This window comes from Hyperolius riggenbachi, chromosome 9 (assembly GCF_040937935.1).
Source record: "Hyperolius riggenbachi isolate aHypRig1 chromosome 9, aHypRig1.pri, whole genome shotgun sequence".
Lineage (NCBI taxonomy): Eukaryota > Metazoa > Chordata > Amphibia > Anura > Hyperoliidae > Hyperolius > Hyperolius riggenbachi.
Window position 1 is genome coordinate 58,349,316 of NC_090654.1, and position 15,104 is coordinate 58,364,419.

General features: G+C 43.1%; 1 protein-coding gene across 1 annotated transcript in view; it reads left to right on the top strand.

The window, feature by feature from the left end:
* Positions 1-15,104, top strand: part of SH3BP1 (SH3 domain binding protein 1) — a 128,758-nt gene that overhangs the window by 68,535 nt on the left and 45,119 nt on the right. The window contains exon 5 of the mRNA XM_068252858.1: positions 7,409-7,520. Coding sequence (XP_068108959.1) covers positions 7,409-7,520 — 112 coding nt within the window. The remainder of the gene's footprint in view (positions 1-7,408; positions 7,521-15,104) is intronic.

The following is a 15,104-nucleotide window of genomic DNA, read 5'->3' on the forward strand; positions in this document are numbered from 1 at the left end:
ATATGGCCGTATAGGGATGCTATTTTGGCTGGGAACGCATAGAAACGGCCGCCTTCCCAGCCTGACGGGTCCTGACGGCGAAACCGGAAGTGTCCGCCAGCGGGACCCAGAGCATCAGAGCGACTCGTCGTGGGCACCGATCAGCTGCAGGGGGCTGAGGTAAGCCCCAGGTGAGTAAAACTCAATTTATTTTTTACTCTTAAGGTTCACTTTAAAGTTACTTTTATTCAACCAGCAAGTAATTGATTAAGATGTTGTTCGTATCTTTCTTTGAAATAAAAAAGTTGCTGCTGATGAGACAGGAAGTGTCTAGTGGACCCCCCTCCTCCTGCTGTGTGATGGAATAATCTGAGTGTAGCTATTTTTGGTCATACATATTATTTAGGTTTATAGATTGTTGCCACTGCATCTCCACACAACCATTTTTTCCTAACTGATTTATCGGGCCGCTGGCATTTATTATTTTCACATTGCAACTTACTGTATTATCTACTGTATAAGTCTATTCCAACACATGTACACAAGTATTTATCACTTTTAAATGTTTGTATCGCAAAACAATTTCTTAGGGTTTTGGAGGTGTTTTAACCCTTTAGCAGCTAATTTATTTAAAGACTTGCAAGTGTTCTAGGCTAAATTATTTTAGCACTTTTTTTTATTTTTTTATTTTTTAGATTTCCTAATTAGTACTGCTGTAATCTGTATTTATGGCCACTTGTCACTAAGGGTCCATACTTCTGCTTTGAGTTTCTATATTTTCTGTTAGGAGAGAGACATCAAAGCATTCCAAGAATGTACAGCACAACGAGTTCTGCTGACTGAGGTCAAAACAGTACACTTACAGTGTTGCCCATAATTATTCTTATCCCTGGCAAATTTTGACTTAAAGTTACTTTTATTCAACCAGCAAGTAATGTTTTTGACAGGAAATGACATACCGTATATACTCGGCTATAAGTCGAGAAATTTTGGACTGACTCAAAGTATAAAAGTGGGGGGGTCGCCTTATACTCGAGATATTCCAAAATTTCCCCACTTATAGCCAGGAATGGGGAGGCACCTCTTTCTCTCCCCCTTCCTGTAATGTTAAGCAGACAGTTTATTGAAAATCCCCCTCCCTCCCACCACCATGCAAAGGAGCCTCTTGTCACTATTTCTCCCCCCTGTGTAATCGCTAAAGTGGAAGCTTCTCACTCACTAATCCATCGGAGCACAGCGCTCTTCTCCCTGTAGTCACGCTGGCTGGGCTGTGTGTGCATCAGCTCACAGCTACGAGCCCCGATGTCATGTGACTTCATGTATCACATTACATCGGGAGCTGTAGCTTATGCATACAGCCCAGTCAGCGTGACTACAGGCAGAAGAGAGCTGTGCTCGGATGAATTAGTGTGAGTTTGAAGCTTCCACTTTAGCAATTACACGGGGGAGAGATAGAGATAAGAGGCTCCTTTGCGTGGTTGTGGCTGGTGGGAGGGAGAGGGATTTTCAGTAAACTGTCTGCTTTGCAGCGCGGGATAGCTCAGTGAGTGATTGCTGGCTTCAGTGATCACACAGAGGGGGGAGAGGTAGAGAGAAGAGGCCTCTTTGCATGGTGGTGGGAGGGAGGGGGGCTTTTTAGCAAGCTGTCTGCTAACACTGCTGGGAAGGGGACACAGGGGAATAGCTATTGCCCACCAGTGACTGCACAGGCAGGGGGACACAGGGGCCTCACAGCAGGAGCCACACAGCCAGGCGGACACAGAGGCCACACAGCCTGGGGGACACAGAAGCCACACAGCCAGGGGAAACAGGGGCCACACAGCCAGGGGAAACAGGGGCCACACAGCAGAAGCCACACAGCCAGGGGAAACAGGGGCCACACAGCAGAAGCCACACAGCCAGGGGAAACAGGGGCCACACAGCCAGGGGAAACGGGCCACACAGCCAGTGGGACACAGATGACACACAACTAGAGGGGCCACACAGCCAGGGGGACAAAGGGGCCACACTGCTAGAAGGGCCACACAGCCCTTAACTTTGCTGCACCGACTTATATTTGAGTAATTAATAAATTCCTGTTTAAGAGGGTCAAATATTGGGGTCGACTTATACATGAGGTCGACTTGTATCCGAGTATATACGGTAGATGTTTCCCAAAAGATAATAAGACGATGTACAAGAGGCATTATTGTGGAAAATAAACATTTCTCAGCTTTTATTTACATTTGAGCAAAAAGTGTCCAGTCCCAAAATATTCATACCCTTCTCAATAATCAATAGAAAAGCCTTTATTGGCTATTACAGCAATCAAACACTTCTTAAAATTGCAGACCAGCTTTTTGCATGTCTCCACAGGTATTTTTGCCCATGCATCTTTAGCAATGAGCATCTAATCTTTCTGGTTGGAGGGTCTTCTTGCCATCACCCTGATTTTTAGCTACCTCTACAGATTCTCAATTGGATTCAAGTCAGGACTCTGGCTGGGCCACTCCAAAATGTTAATATTGTTGTCTGTTAACCATTTCTTCACCACTTTTGCTGTGTGTTTTGGGTCATTGTCATGCTGAAATGTCCAGTGGTGCCCAAGGCCAACATTCCCTGCAGACTGCCTAATGTTGTTGTTGAGAATCCTCATGTATTGCTCTTTTGTCATGGTGCTGTTTACTGTGATTAGGTTCGCTGGTCCATTGGCTGAAAAACACCCCAAAGCATTAGGTTCCCACCACCATGTTTGACAGTGGGGATGGTGTTCTTTGGGTTGAAGGCATCTGACCATAACACAGACAACCATAAGTCTTCTTCTTTGTCCAGATGAGCATTTGCAAAGGCCAAGCAAGCTTTTGTGTGCCTTATCTTTAGAAGTAACATCCTCCTTGGTCTGCATCTGTGAAACCCAGCAGTGTGCAGTGTCCATTGTATGCCTTAAGACATTGTCACCAGCAGAGCCCACATTTCACAGGATGGACTTGGTGGTGATCCTTGGATTGTTTTTCACCTCTCTCACTATCCACCTGGCCAGCACAGGTGTCACTTTTGGCTTCAGACCACATCCTCTGAGATTTTCCACAATGCAGAACATCTTGTATTGTTTAATAATACTTTGCACTGTGGCCACTGGAATGTGAAAACATTTAGAAATGGCCTTGTAGCCCTTTCCTGACTTGTGAGTAGCCACAATGTGCAGTTGCAGGTCCTCACTGAGCTTCTTTGTCATGGCTGTCCACAAACCAATTGCAGAAAGCTGCTGTTTTTCACCTGTTGAGTTGATTAAAACAGCTGTTTCCAATTAATCAGGTTAATTAGGATGCTTTAGAACAGCTTGGACTGATGGGAATGGTATAGAACTTTGGATTTTCCCACAGACTGTGACAGTTTGTGAAGAGTATGAATAATTTTGGACTGGGTACTTTTTGCTTAAATGTAAATAAGAGCTGAGAAATGTTTGTACATCGTCTTATTATGTTTTGGGAGACACCTATGTCATTTTCTGTCAAAAAATTACTTGCTGGTTGAATAAAAGTAACTTTAAAGTGAACCTTAAGAGTAAAAAATAAATTGAGTTTTACTCACCTGGGGCTTACCTCAGCCCCCTGCAGCTGATCGGTGCCCACGGCGAGTCGCTCTGATGCTCCGGGTCCCGCTGGCGGTCACTTCCGGTTTCGCCGTCAGGACCCGTCAGGCTGGGGAACGCGCCTGATACTACGCGTTCCCAGCCAAAATAGCACCCCTATGCGGCCATATGGCCATATGGCCGTATAGGGATGCTATTTTGGCTGGGAACGCATAGAAACGGCCGCCTTCCCAGCCTGACGGGTCCTGACGGCGAAACCGGAAGTGGCCGCCAGCGGGACCCAGAGCATCAGAGTGACTCGTCGTGGGCACCGATCAGCTGCAGGGGGCTGAGGTAAGCCCCAGGTGAGTAAAACTCAATTTATTTTTTACTCTTAAGGTTCACTTTAAGTCAAAATTTACCAGGGGTATGAATAATTGTGGGCAGCACTGTATCTCAAACAAGATAACTCCATTGAAGCTGCGAATGGGTTAAAGGTTTACTTTAAAAAGGGCTGTTACCCAAAGTTCCAAACCTACTAGGCAAAATAAATTGAAACATCATATGATGATGGGACACACTTTGTCGGATGCACAATGGTGCATTTACAGCATATTCTGTGTGAATACTCTGGGCCTGTTGCAATGTCCATGTCTGCTGCAGCCACTAGAATGCGCTCTATAGTCAGTAGCAGTGTTAGGGAGTCTTTACCAAGGACTCCTTACTGAATAGGTGATGGCTTACTGAACACAAAGACAAAAGAAGGAAGAAGGTGATAGAAGAAGACAGAAGAAGGTAGAAGGTGAAGGTGACAGATGAAAAGGTGACAGAAGAAGGCAGACGGTAACAGATGAAGGCAGAAGAAAGTGACAGAAGGTAGAAGAGGACAGAAGATGTGCAGGAACATGTATGGCAATCCTAGTGAGAACGGACACTGTCTATTCCCATAGGCTCTTATTATTTCTGTCGGTAACCACAGCATAGGCGGCGTCTGAGAAAAACTGCAGGACAGAACTTCCATTGCAATGGTCAGAGCGGATCCAACAGTTCTGTTGTAAAAACAACGTGTGTGAAAGGATCCTATTAATAACATTGGATCTGTTACACGGTCCATTAATGAGCAAGAAATGTCAATCTTTTGGCTCAAGTGTGAACCGAGCCTAATGGTCATCTTTGTTGGAAGATGCACAACAATGTTTTAGAAGACAACAGCCAAGAGCACTCTCCTGACCAGTGCAAGAGGAACGCCCATGGCTTGTCATAGTCTGTAACAGCTGGGAGAGTGAGGCTGGGAATAGCAAGCTTATGACTGTGCACTCATTAACTCACTAGAAGCATTTAAATTATCTCTTATCAAGACCATATAGTTGGCCATACCTTTAGTATTGGGAGTTTCCTCCAATCAGCCAATCATCATACAGTATTTTGTCATCATGTTGATAATTAGTTCACAACATATAATACTACAATATGGAAGATACTCTTATGATTGTGGAAAGTGCTGTGAGTCAGACTCGGGAAACCATCTATCAAGATCTTGATTGACTCTTAGAGCCCAAAAACTAGGCACCCAACACAGATAATTATGTAAGAGCTTTCCAGATAACTTCTCATACCTGTCAAATCCTATTTGTTTTTCTTTTAATAATAAAGTTACTGATTAGGTAAATGATCTAATAGAACAAGTGAACAATGAATGTTTGCATAGTACTGTAGTATGGGGAGGGGGAGGGGGAATTTGAGGGAACACTGAGACTAATTGTGGGGTGTGAGGTGATACTATGCCTATTTATGTGAAGGAGAGAGGAAGAGGGTGCCCGATTGTGGCATTTAGGGGGATATGTTGCTTAAAGTGAAAAATAAAGTAAAAACAAAGTGATGAGATAAACAATTGTATCTATCTTCCTACTTCTAAAAATGACTTTTAGGCATACCACAGTTTTATGTTTTGTATAAAAACTCAATGAAATAGTTTGTCACTGTGTCTCAGAGTGCTCAAATATATGAACTGTTGTCGTTTTTTATCTACCGTATTTTTCGCCATATAAGAAGCAACTTTTTCTCCCCAAAAAATGGGGTGAAAAAGTCCCTGCGTCTTATACGGCAAAGGCAGGGAATCCCCGACTTCCGAACGCCCGCCGATACGAACCGCCGCTACGTCGGGGATTCCCTGCCTGTTTCCCCCCTGTGCCTGGCTCCCCGCTGTGTGATTATCCTGCTTCCCCCCCCCCGCTTACATGTCTAAGCCCCCCCGCTTATGTTGCCGGGTCCCCCCTGTGTATGAAGCAGCAGCGGGCAGCAGTTTACCTCCTCCATCTTGCCCTTGTCATCAATTACGTGTCATTAGAAGCCGGCACTAGAGGAAGCCGTCCACAGGAGCCGGATGTCTTCAATCATTGCGGGCAAGATGGAGGAGGTAAGCTGCTGCCCGCTGCATACACAGGGGGGACCCGGCGACATAAGCGGAGGGGGGCTCAGACATGTAAGCGGCGGGGGGAGGGAGGATAAACACATAGCGGGGAGCCAGGCACAGGGGGGACCAGAGGACACGGGGGCAGACCACAAGGGACATGGGGGGCAGACCACAAGGGACATGGGGGGCAGACCACAAGGCACAGGTGGGACCAGAGGACACGGGGGCAGACCACAAGGGACATGGGGGGGCAGACCACAAGGGACATGGGGGGCAGACCACAAGGCACAGAGGGGACCAGAGGACACGGGGGCAGACCACAAGGGACATGGTGGGCAGACCACAAGGGACATGGGGGGCAGACCACAAGGCACAGAGGGGCCCAGAGGACACGGGGGCAGACCACAAGGGACATGGGGGGCAGACCACAAGGCACAGAGGGGACCAGAGGACACGGGGCAGACCAGAGGACATGGGGGGCAGACCACAAGGCACAGAGGGGCCCAGAGGACACAGAGGGGGCAGACCAGAGGACACAGGGGCAGACCAGAGGGCACATGGGGCAGACCACAAGGCACAGAGGGGACCAGAGGACACAGAGGGGGCAGACCAGAGGGCACAGGGGGGCAGACCACAAGGCACAGAGGGGACCAGTGGACACAGAGGGGCAGACCAGAGGGCACAGGGGGAACATCGCAGGACAAAGGGGGGAGACCAGAGGGCACAGGGGGGCAGAACAGAGAGCACAGGGGGGAGACCACAGGACACTTGGGGTAGACAGGGGGAGATAAGGACACATGAGGTACACAGGAGGACACCATTTGTGGGAGGACATGTACAAGATGCTCCTGAAATATGGACGCACCAGGTTAATTTATATTTTTTTTCCCTGTTTCTTGCCCTCTAAACCTGGGTGCGTCTTATACAGCGCGAAATACGGGTATCTATATTTATCATATATTATCTATGTTAGGGACTCTAGGGAGGAGATTGTGAGCCCCTCTGAGGGACAGGTATTGACAAACAATATACTCTGTACAGCGCTGTGTAATATGTCGGCGCTATATAAATACTTAAATAAATTAATAAAATGAAATATTCTCTCTTGGCAGAGACTGGGCTTCTGAGAGCAAAGTATTTTATGGCTGTAATTCCTTGTCAGTAGTCCGACTGGTTCCCAACTGCGAAATTTCATGCAGATTTGATGCAGCTTGAAATTGGCCCAATCAAAACCAGTGGGAAGTGTAGTTGGTTTGCCCTACTTGCATGCAAACCAGAATTCTTAGCATGCTGATTGCTGACCAGCCATCCTCCAGTTCTCGCCAATGTTTATCTGCCTACTTTATAGGACTCTGAAGGGTTGGTGGGGATCTACTCATCAGCCGTTGTACGTCTAGCACTTAATGTATAGTTAAGTTCCTCCTGAAGTGTGACATGATGACTCACAGAAACGTTTGTCCCGGCAGGAGGACCCTGGAGATGGGCTGCTGCGTGGAGAGCTCACTGGCTCAGACTCTGGCAGAATATGAAATGAATCTGGAGAGAGATGTCCTACAGCCTCTGAATAAGCTGAGTGAGGTAATGTGACTTCATCTGTCTGCCTCCGTCTATCAAACTCATACTGTAGCCCAGTGTTTGTCAACGTTATTTTGGAATGTACCTTTTCGTGAAAGTCCACGCTTGCCAAGTACACCATGATATAAATAACATTATAGTACATCATGAAATAAATAACATTATAGTGGTACACCATTAATATAAATAACATTATGGTAAAGGTAGTGGAGACCTCTGACCGGGACGGATCTAGGGGGGGGGGGGGGGGGCAGACGGGTCTCTTGCCCCTGGCGCAGTTTGTTGAATTCTTAAAAAGGCGGCAAAATTTGGATGGGGAATGGCAGTTTAGGCGCCAAAACCTGATCTTTAGGTGCCAAAACCTGACCTTGCCCCAGGCACAACTTGGTCTAGATCCGTCCTTGACCTCCGATATTGAAGCAGCAGCAGGGACAAAAGAACATCACTTCTAGCAACCCCAGGGTGCCCCCCACTTTGTGAATAAACATTATAGTACACCTGGGTCATTTTTAAAAAGAGTTAGATACTTGCCTCAGTAGGGGGAAGCCTCTGGGTGATCCAGGGGCTTCCCTGATTTCTCTGTGACCCCTCTGCTGCCGAATGGGATTCTCCTTACCTTTGCAGCCGCGCTGCCCTCCATGTACAAGTGCAGCCACACTGCACAGGCGCTAGTGGGTTTGCAACTAAGTGGGTTTTTCTCCTAAGTTTTTTCCTGGGAGATAGTTTTCATCTTCTGTTTAAAATATTTTTTTTTACCACTCTGCAATTGAAAAAGTACCAAAAAGTTTTCTGAGTATTTTCTTACTTGCTTGAAAGACATTTTGTTGATAACGTGAAAATATCACCTAGGAGAAAACTTGGAAAAAACTGAATTGGATTGGGCCCTTTGAGTTCTAGAAAAGGATAAATCATATATTACCTAGTGATGATTGTAATCTGCTAATTACAATTCAGTAAAATTTCACACAAATTTTCATATTGTCACATTTATGGCCAAACGTAACCATTCATAATTTTGCATAATTACACGTAATTTTGCACAATTTTGTTCCAACTTTAGTGGTTAGTATCGTCACCAACATTCATAAGTATGTAAAGGGGAATAGTGGGAACAAAGCAAAGAAAAAAGGCTTTGTAATTGTGTGAATAAATAATTTTTAAAATTTAAAGGAACAATAGTGTTTAAACTCAGTAAAATTACATTTTTCCTTTGGAATTTAAATTCAATTTTTTCAAAAACTACTAGGTTTTTTGAAAAAAAAGTGACTTGTTCCCACGATTTTCCTTAAATCTGTTACATTTGTTAAATTGAAAATATTACCTAAATAACTGTATCTGCTACCCCTGAATCCATCAGAAACATCATTTGGGATATACATACCACATGTTATATCCTCAGATCTGCACAGATCACTTTCATCACCCAGCCAACCAACCCAATACTTACAAATATAACCTTCTTCTTAATGCTACTAGACTCCTGTTTATATACTCTTGTATTTGTCCTTTATACTCTTGCCTTTTACGTCCCCCAAAAATATTGCTACTTATAAACCTCTCAACTCTATCACATTTGAATCTGTGCACCCTTCGTACATCTCTCGTCATCATCAATAACTTTAATACTCGAACTCAATATGCCATCCAACTCTGCCATTATATCCACATACTTTTCCTGGTACAAGTCACTTACAGCAAACATCCTGGTATTTATGATATACATCTTTTACCCAACTCTGGTAAGAATTTTTCTTGGGTCATCTCTTGACAGCACCCCTAAGAGAAGACTTTTTCCACCACATCTGGGCAGGAAGTAAGGAGGCACATGTTAATACAAACATAGAAGCTCATCTTCACTCACCAATTGTTCTTGTCGAAGCAGGAGTCTGCGTATGGGACCTCCATTGCTATACCCTCACATTTTTTAGAGTTACAGCTGGTCTATTATAGCTGTGTGAGGATGTAACAGTTGAATGGAGGATGTTACCGCAAACAGAACAGAAGGACACTACTGGCATTAACTTGCATATATGTATTGCATATGCAGCACACTACATGTTAAGGGACAAGCTCTTTATCTGTCGACTTTTTGACTAATTAAACTGAGTCTGATTATTAGAAAGAAATATGGCATTAGTAAGTCTTGATTCTAAAGGGTCTTGATTCTAAAGGTGTCTGGTTGAAGACATGCGTGGAGGACATATTTTTTCAAAACAAGCTAAGTGGCATACCTTTTCAGGGAGAATATTTGTTTGGCTCAAAGTAAGATGAATCTTCTGACAATAAAAGCAACCTCCCGCAAAATAAAATGTTTAGGTCCACAGGTTCCTTTCATGACCGAAAATAAGAATTTAGAGAAGTCAAAAAAGGGAATAAGAAACATTGGTTCCAGGAAAGCAAACAGAAGTCAAAATCTAGCTTCATCCTTAATCCTACTAACTACAGGAAAATCACAGTGACATCAAGACACTTCAGGACAAAAGTAGGAGGCCACGTCACATCTCTCTTTTTATTTTCAAGAATTCAACCATAATATTTAAAGATACATGGCTACTATATATTTTCCTAAAAGGTCACAAAACTGACTTTATAAAATCTTCAGGCTCAAGGTATATTGTCTTGGTAGTCTTCAGGAAACCTTAGTTTTGAATAAGCTCTCAAGGATTCAAAATCAAAACTACCAACTTCATGTATGATAAGAGAAGTAGATTCGTCTTGAAGAGGGGAAACTTTTATTTGCTAGTTTTCCTGATTACAAAACTTCAAGGGAGTGTAGGTTTAAGCTAATTTAAAAAAAGTGCAACAAATCAAGTCCACACAGAGAACATAAAATCAGTCATAAACCTGATACAGAAAGAATTCTAATCTCCCATCACTGGATTTAAAAGATGTTTATCGACAAATACTTATTCATCTGCACTACTCGGTTTTCCTGAGATTTGTCATGAACCTGCATGAAGAGAAACTGCCCAAAGAATTTCCATCTAAAAATCTATGTCTCCTATGGAGATGTAATCTCCTCCTTCCCAGCTATCCAAAGGGCTCAGTTCCACTTGAAGGCTTTGTAACTTTGGATCTTAGAAGTATGGAAAAGGAACCTCCATCAACTGAACAGTACAGCCTTAACCCTAATGGCAATAAAGAATTACTGGAAAATTGGTGGAAAAATCCTTTTTGTTTCTCTGTGGGACTTCCATGACGTTTTCCTACAGAGCAGAAGATAAAAATGGATGCATGGTTCCTTGGAGTGGGGAGCACATCTTGATCAGTTTCTGGTCTAGGGTCTATGCCCTTCCTCTGTGTGCTGTGGGTCATTGTAAAAAACAAAGCAGTTTGGAAAACGCTAAAACGTTTTCTGCATTTACTACAGGGAATACAAATTATGATACAGATGCCCAACAGTACAGTTGTAGACTTCATCAGCCATCAGGGAGGAACAACATATCCATTAATTTAGAACCAGACCTCTTAGATTCTGTCCTGGGAGCATATTATAACATTTTGGCCATCAGGGCAATTCTTCTTAGAGGTACCCTGAACACGCTGGCAGGTTTTCTCAGCCTATCACTTTTATTACAGGTTGAATGGTCTCTCAACAATGTGATTTTTCTTCAGATATACATCTTTGTAAGTGGATTTCTTCAAAACAAAGAGCAACACAATTTGCCTACTATTTTATTCACCGAAACATCAACATAGCTCTCTAATGGTTGATGTAATGCCAATAAAATTGGGACTTTGCCATCTCATTTAAATTCCTTGCTTTTTTACTGTACAAAGTGATGCAAGAGAAAAGCAGTGTGATAATAATGAACCTTTTTGGCCCAAAAGACTATGGTTCTTCCTAGAAAATGCATGGATCCTCCCCAGTTACTCTTAGCCATCAAGCTACAAAAAGTTGAGTCTCCAGATACTTTAGAGCCAGCGCTATATACACTTCTTGGGCAGAGATGTCAGGAGCTTTCATTGAACAGATATGGAGGGCAGCAACATTTGTATACTAAACACTAAATACTGGAGATGGAATGCACTGTATCTGCAAGTAGAGACCTGGCATTCAGTTGAATTCATTTTGTACTGTTCATCCCCTTTGTGGTGTTGTCATGAGATTACTTTTTCTACAAATTGACGGGTGGAAATGAACCTTTCACATTTATACTAAAATGTATCTTTGTACCTCCTGTCCTGGAGTGGTGGAAAAGTCACTTCAAGGGGCTCTGCCCTCTCAGTTCCTGGAAAAGACATTATCAATAAGTCTAACTTTGTCTTTCTGTATACCTTTCCAGATAAATCTTTCTAGGAGTCTACCAATTTCCTAACAATCTCTATCACAATTCCTATACACCATTCCAGGTAAACATTACATCCAATTCCCTTTGCTTTACTTTCCAACTCAAATTTTTATCGAACTCTACTACAAGTTGTTTTATTCTCCAGTAAACTGCCAACAATGTTTTGTCAAGTTGCTAATCGTACCAAACCCACTTTTACCATATTATATTCCATTTATATCTCTCATCAATATCATTCTCTACTGTTCCATCTTAGTTGCCTCCCCCGTGTTAAGCATAGTTACTTCCCAATATCCCTGCTATTTCTACTGAGTTAAAAACACTAAAATAGAAAAAGGAGGATGTGCCTTACCTCAATAACATAAGACACCTCCTCCTTTTTCTATTTTATTGTTTTTAACTCCTCAGTTTTATACAACCTTGGACACCTCTTCTTCTTTATTGTGCTGTAACCCCTCCCCCCCAACCCTTGAGGTCTGGAGGGGCACTGCCATAGCCCCATATGGTTTACACCATAATGTAGGCTACAGATCGTTTTTTTTCCTCAAGAAAGTGACCACATCCAGTCCAGGTTGGACACCCCGAGTGGAGTTGGGTCTAATATCTCCACCTGCTATAAGTAGTTGGTTGCCCCCCATGCAACCGACCTTTGTGAGTAACATTCTACTACACCTGCAATTACACCCCCTTGTAGCTACATATTGTGCTATTTGGGCTCCCGTTGTCTCTTTTCTTTTTTTAAGGTGCCAAGACACCCCATATTCCAATGCTATTTTACTGTCTTGAGTGACATTCCACCCACTACCTACTAACATAAGATCCATCTCACCCTGCTCTGGTGTGATTGATTTCTGCATCTTATACCAGCGATACTCCTCTTTCTACCAACTAACCTAATCTTTAGCGCAGCTTTGGCATGATTTCTCCCTTGTACTAATGTACTAGATAAAATATATGCTGTCACCAATGACACCCCTCCCACTACTTACTAACCTAACATACTAACCAAATGTAGCATGATGTCCTCTCAAATACCCTTCTAAGTAAGGCTCCTTGTTTGTGCTAGCACCATTCCCATTTCTTACCAACCTCATTTCCTACTACTAAACCTTAATTTACTACACCATCTGATACCCCTCTTGCTTCTTACCAAACTAACCTCCTAATCAACTCTAACATGGATTCTCATAAATACTACCAGGTACACCTTACTGATACTTATCAACCTAGTCTCCTACCTAAACATTTCTATTTACATTACCGTGCTCCAGCTTCTTACATGGTCACAACTAACACCCTCACTGATACTTATCAACCTAGCCTTGTACCCAACTTTAACATGATTGCTTCCAGTATACACTACCAGATACAGCTCCTTACACTGTCACCAGTAACCTCCAGTTACTTACCAACCTAAACTCCAACCCAGGCATTGGACATTATTCCTTCCCATTTTTCTCGTCTTGACCGCCCTTCTGTATTTCTAATAGTCACACTATTTAACCTAGTGTATAACCTTACAAACTAATCCTATTCAGTGGGATTAATTTGCATATACATTTACAATTATACTTTCTTATAGAATTACTATTAGCACTTTTTCTACTACTAACCGAACTCCCCTTTTACCTCTGGCATAATAGATTACCATGTAACTTACCAGGTTCTCCTTCTGCTGCTAGGGACACTCTCCCTACTATTTACCAAATTAATTTTCTACTTGATTCCAGTATGATTCCCTTCTAAAAAACACTGCCTGATGATCCTTCTTATCCTCCCACTACTAACGCCTTTTCTGTGATACTGACTAACCTAACCTCCTACCCTACTCTTACATAATCAAATCAGTCCCATATACTCTACTAGTAACAGATTCTTATACAGTCCCTAATAATGACAACCTTCCTTACTATTTTACAAGGAAGGTTAAAGCTACACCAGCTACACCATTTTATATTGTTACTATTGACACCCTGACCACTTCTTAAAGAGGAACTCCAGTGAACATAATGTAATAAAAAGTGCTTCATTTTTACAATAATTATGTATACATGATTTAGTCAGAGTTTGCCCATTGTAAAATCTTCCCTCTCCCTGATTTACATTCTGACATTTATCACATGGTGACATTTTTTACTGCTGACAGGTGATGTCAGTGGAAGGAGATGCTGCCTGCTTTTTTGGCAGTTGGAAACAGCTGTAAACAGCTATTTCCCACAATGCAATGAGGTTCACAGACAGGAAACTGTCTGGACCATGGTTCTGAGATCACACTGTGGGACGGGTTTCACCACAATATTTGCCATACAGACCCCCCTGATGATCCGTTTGAGAAAAGGAAAAGAATTCTCCTAGGAAAGGTGGTATCAGCTACTGATTGGGCTGAAGTTTAATTCTTGGTTATGGTTTCTCTTTAAGCCTCGTACACACACCTGACTAAAGTTGGTTTAGTCAGACTCTTCAGCTGAAGGTCAGGCATGTGTACAGAGGCCCCCGACCAGCAAGGCAATCCGCCCAACTGGGCTGAGCAAGGGCCAACTTCTTTGAAGATGCTGCTCCCATATCCTCTGTGTGATGTCACACATGCGCCACTCCATCGTCCCTCTGCTTCCACCCATAGCAACAGAACACGTTGTCAGCTACACAGCTGACATGCATCTTTACAGGCCAGCCCAGCGATATTGGGTCTGGATCCCTGACGGGTGACATCAGTTGTTGGGTGTTTAGGCACCTTTAACAACCCAACCTTCTAGCCACTTCTACCATAAAAACTACCAGGTAAACCTTTTGTCAGTACTTACACCCTCTCCGCCTCTTTCCTTACTTTTCCATAAACAATTCTAGGCTTACTTTCTTAGCTTTGAGTTATTCCTAGATACTTGTATAAGGTGATAGGCCATCTTATTTTCTTCCAATAACACCCTTCCTTCAACCTAAACTCAAACTCCTTCCTATAAACCTCACCAGGTACACCCCTTTGCAAACAATAGCCCCAATTTTAACCAACCTACTCTTTACCACGTCGATATTATGATTTCTTCCTATAAACCTGACCAGAAACCTCTCCCTGCTAACACTCCTCACACTACTTAAAGAGGAACTGTAACCAGATATAGTAGAATGAAGTAAATTATTTAGGATACCCACTTTTATTATGTTTATTATGCACATCTCCCCCTCCCCCAGAGTATGCTGGGAGGCCAGCTATGTTTTTTGTACTGGCTGTAGAACTCTCAGTACGAACATTCCACAGAGATCAACTGGCAGTACTAAAGTTGTTGCTGCCTGGGATACA